Source organism: Nematolebias whitei, chromosome 13, assembly GCF_014905685.2.
Source record: "Nematolebias whitei isolate Nwh7 chromosome 13, NemWhi1, whole genome shotgun sequence".
In the NCBI taxonomy this organism is placed as follows: Eukaryota; Metazoa; Chordata; class Actinopteri; order Cyprinodontiformes; family Rivulidae; genus Nematolebias; species Nematolebias whitei.
Genome location: NC_056510.1, coordinates 20,956,310 through 20,959,818, shown reverse-complemented (window position 1 = coordinate 20,959,818; position 3,509 = coordinate 20,956,310). Strand labels below are relative to the sequence as shown.

At 41.4% G+C, this 3,509-nt stretch overlaps 1 protein-coding gene across 1 annotated transcript in view; it reads right to left on the bottom strand.

The window, feature by feature from the left end:
- The window catches only part of osbpl6 (oxysterol binding protein-like 6), a 792,463-nt gene that overhangs the window by 787,896 nt on the left and 1,058 nt on the right, over positions 1–3,509 (bottom strand). Inside the window, exons 2-6 of the mRNA XM_037686161.1 lie at positions 2,913–2,966; positions 2,522–2,635; positions 2,265–2,435; positions 517–652; positions 241–344 (exon numbers count right to left, since the gene is read on the bottom strand). Coding sequence (XP_037542089.1) covers positions 241–344; positions 517–652; positions 2,265–2,435; positions 2,522–2,635; positions 2,913–2,966 — 579 coding nt within the window. The remainder of the gene's footprint in view (positions 1–240; positions 345–516; positions 653–2,264; positions 2,436–2,521; positions 2,636–2,912; positions 2,967–3,509) is intronic.

Sequence of the window (3,509 nt, the reverse complement as noted above, 5' to 3'; positions counted from 1 at the left end):
TCTGTATTGTGAGTACCCCCCTGATCATTATATGTTTGTTTTGCTGCCCTGTCAGCTCCTTGTTCTGTTAATAAATCTCTTATTTTATATATACATCCTGAGTCTTTGCCTGCCTGCACCATTGGGTTAACCAGCACTAGCCTTTTGTGACACTTATAGTCTGGAAATTATGGTATATTTCCTTCTTTGCTGTTTTAGTGACTTTCTCAAGCACAGTTGTGTGTTTGTGCTTCTGTTTACCTGCATATCTGTGAAGTTAGGTGCCGACTGTGTCCTTTGTAGAATCTCTAAACTCTGCAATAACCGGCTTAGCTCAGTCAGGTTGGACTGACAGCGCGCGAGCTCTAAAAAAAAGAAAAAAAAATCACATCCAGGAGTTCACAAACACATTACGTGCCACGAAATAGTCGCCAATCCACTTCTGAGGGATTTATCGAAAGGCGGGAGGCTCAATTTAATCCACTCATTTTATAAAATCAGATTTGTTTCCGACATCAGGAGGGAAATTACACTTACCCTCTGCACACTTGTCCATCTCCTCTGACTCCTGGAGCCAAGCGGCCACCTTGCTCTGTCCATTGCTGTAGGAGGCAGGCAGGCTGCTGCTGCTTGGGGCTGCCGGCTTCCAAGACGAGCAGCTTGACTTGGCCTGCTGTGGTGATGCGATAGTAGACAGGGTCAGGCTTACGCACTTGTTAGGAGTTTTACAAGGTGGTAATGTTACTTTATCAACACCAACATCCTCAAAGTAGCTATTTTATTCTGGATTAGTACATAGCCTGAGGCTTCAAATCGCTGTTTGCACTATTCTGTACAGAACGTCAGAGGGATATGAATGGATATTTTAAGCCAAAATGAATTTTTGTTGTCCTTGATCATCTCTTGTAACCCATCAACGACAACTGCAGTAAATTTAGTTTGAAAATCAGTCCCCTTTTCTCTGTTTCAGAGGTATAAATCTTGGATACAGCTTGATATTGCTGTTAGGTGCTATGCTTTAGGTTCATATAGCCATTGACACAACAGATCAAGTCTGACTTGAGGACTGGAGTTGTTTTGTTTTAAAGCTGATCTTCTGGGAGAGCTCATCAGGCTGAACTCAAATCCTACTGATCACCTCTAATGGCCTCCACATGGCACGAGGCATCAATCCCAGGAGGAGCCACAACCTCACATTTGATTCATACACACTGACAGCAAACATGTTTCCTGCTAAACCGGAAAAAGACAAACAACTCTTTTTGTTCTCCTAATGGTTTGGATATAATTGCCTGTCCAATCAGCTTTAAAGCACTCGGCTGATATTTGTCTATGATTCACATGCATTAGTCGAACAATTAGTCCCATAATCCAGAGGACATAGATCGAGGTAATAACTAAAACAAGAGCAATATTTTTACAGCACCAATTCCAACCAGTTGTTTTTATGTATGACAACGGAGAACTGTCCAACAGCTGTGTACAATGACAGACGCACAGACGTCGTCTTATCTGGAAGTATCATCTGTCATCACTGTGCATGTTTGGTAAATTTTACTTCCCATTTTCAGAAAATTATTCTGGTGCAATCTCTCAGTTTCTAATAAAATATCTTATGTTACGCATAAAGCGCCCCTCCTGAGTAATAATCACAGGACTGCTAAGAGCACAGAGAAAGACTAATTGTGATCCTGTACTCATTTATTTCTCTGACCTTGTTGGAAACTATGATGAGGTTAATGAAGAAATGGTTGAAGAAATGTGTCAGAACTTAAGAGGACAACTGCCTGGCAGCAAGAACCCATGACAAAAGATCAACAATAATCCTCTTGTTTTAGAAGATGTAGCAGCAAGGCACCATGGGCCAAAAATATATTTCTGCCCATTAAATAAATTGTCCAGTGTTCCCTGTGCTAAAGGAAACCACAATAAAAGCATTAAAATGATTTATTTAATGGCCGTCACTTATAGGAGAGACTTCTATCATTTTACTCAGGAATGCAAAGTAATCTATTTAAACTGGTCAACAGCTTAAATGAGGAGATTTCTTGGTGTTTTGTATAAATGACAAGTGCATCTTTTTGGCAACACCCTTTATTTTCCTAAAAGGATTGTTGCAGATCATGCTTATGGCATATCAGACCAATATGGCACATAATAAACTGTAGCTTCAGCTGGTGGGTCAAACTTAAAGATCAATAAAAAATAAAACATTTTCACACAATTCTGTCTAAAGCAAATATTTGGATGTGTATTTTTCTCATTTGTTCCATTTTGGAGCCCACCTTGGCTTCATTCACGACACTCGGGGCTGGTTGGGGCGAGTCCATCACAGCTGAGGGAGGAAACACCCTCATGGTGGCCTCCCGGGGAGATCGTACGATCTCGTTCTGTCTATAAAGCCTGTGATGACGCAGCTTTGACACCCAGGCATCAAATATATCTTGTGACTTGACCTAAACAGGAAGCAGACGGTGACGGTTAAACCTCGGACATCTGCTGAGCTTATCAATGTAAAATCCTGAGCCATCACAAGTGTTACCTTCAGGTGATAGATATGCTCCTCTGTGTCCAGGTCGATGCGACGAGCCTTCTTTTTAATAGACATGACGGAGAGGCCGACATCAATGCTGCCGTGGAGTTTCCCTTTTTGAATCTGAGGATGTTGAAAAATAATCTGATTGTGTCGATAAGTGATTTATGCAGAAAAATTTAGGCACTACGATTAAAAGTTCCTCCAGCTGGTGCAGGATTAGCTCTGCCTTCACAGTAACTTCTTACATTTCCACTTTGTCAGACAGCGTTTAGCTTTAGCGCTGAAGCCACACTGTGAGCCGTGCTGCAGATGTTTCAGCTGACTCTCTGTCGAGCCGAGCAGAGGCCGGGCATGGCGGCCCTCTCTCTGCCTGCCGGTTATAGTCAGAGTTACTTACATCAACAGGGGACTTGGAGTACTTCAGGATACCGTTGTCCAGAACAAAAAAACGCTGCAGAGACAAACAAGCACCAGCGTTGGTTAAATCTGAACAGGGATTGGATTATAGTCAACTCTTTAAAACTAGATGTTTAATTTAACTTGTTTTACAGTAGTCCCTCGCTACTTCAGGGTTCGTTTTTCACAGACTTGCTCTATCGCGGTTTTTCAAAATAAGACACACAATTGGCTGATTGATGGATGAGCCGCACGATCGGCATGGAATTTTTATTTAAAATTATTTAGCACCTGCTGCACCTGTGTGCAGCCCACACTGCAGGAGAAACTTCCTCCTGCAGCTCCTCCTCCATCCTCCTGCCTCGATCGCCGTTCTGCAGTGGAGAAGTGGGTGTGGCCAAGAGTAGTTGTAGCAGAGAGCTGAAATCATGACATGTGCTCTTTTAGAGCGACTTTAGAAACATTGTTTACAATATTGCAAGAGTGCGGGAGGGGTTTAAAATGCCTTTATATATATATATATATATATATATATATATATATATATATATATATATATATATATATATATATATATATATATATATACATATATAGG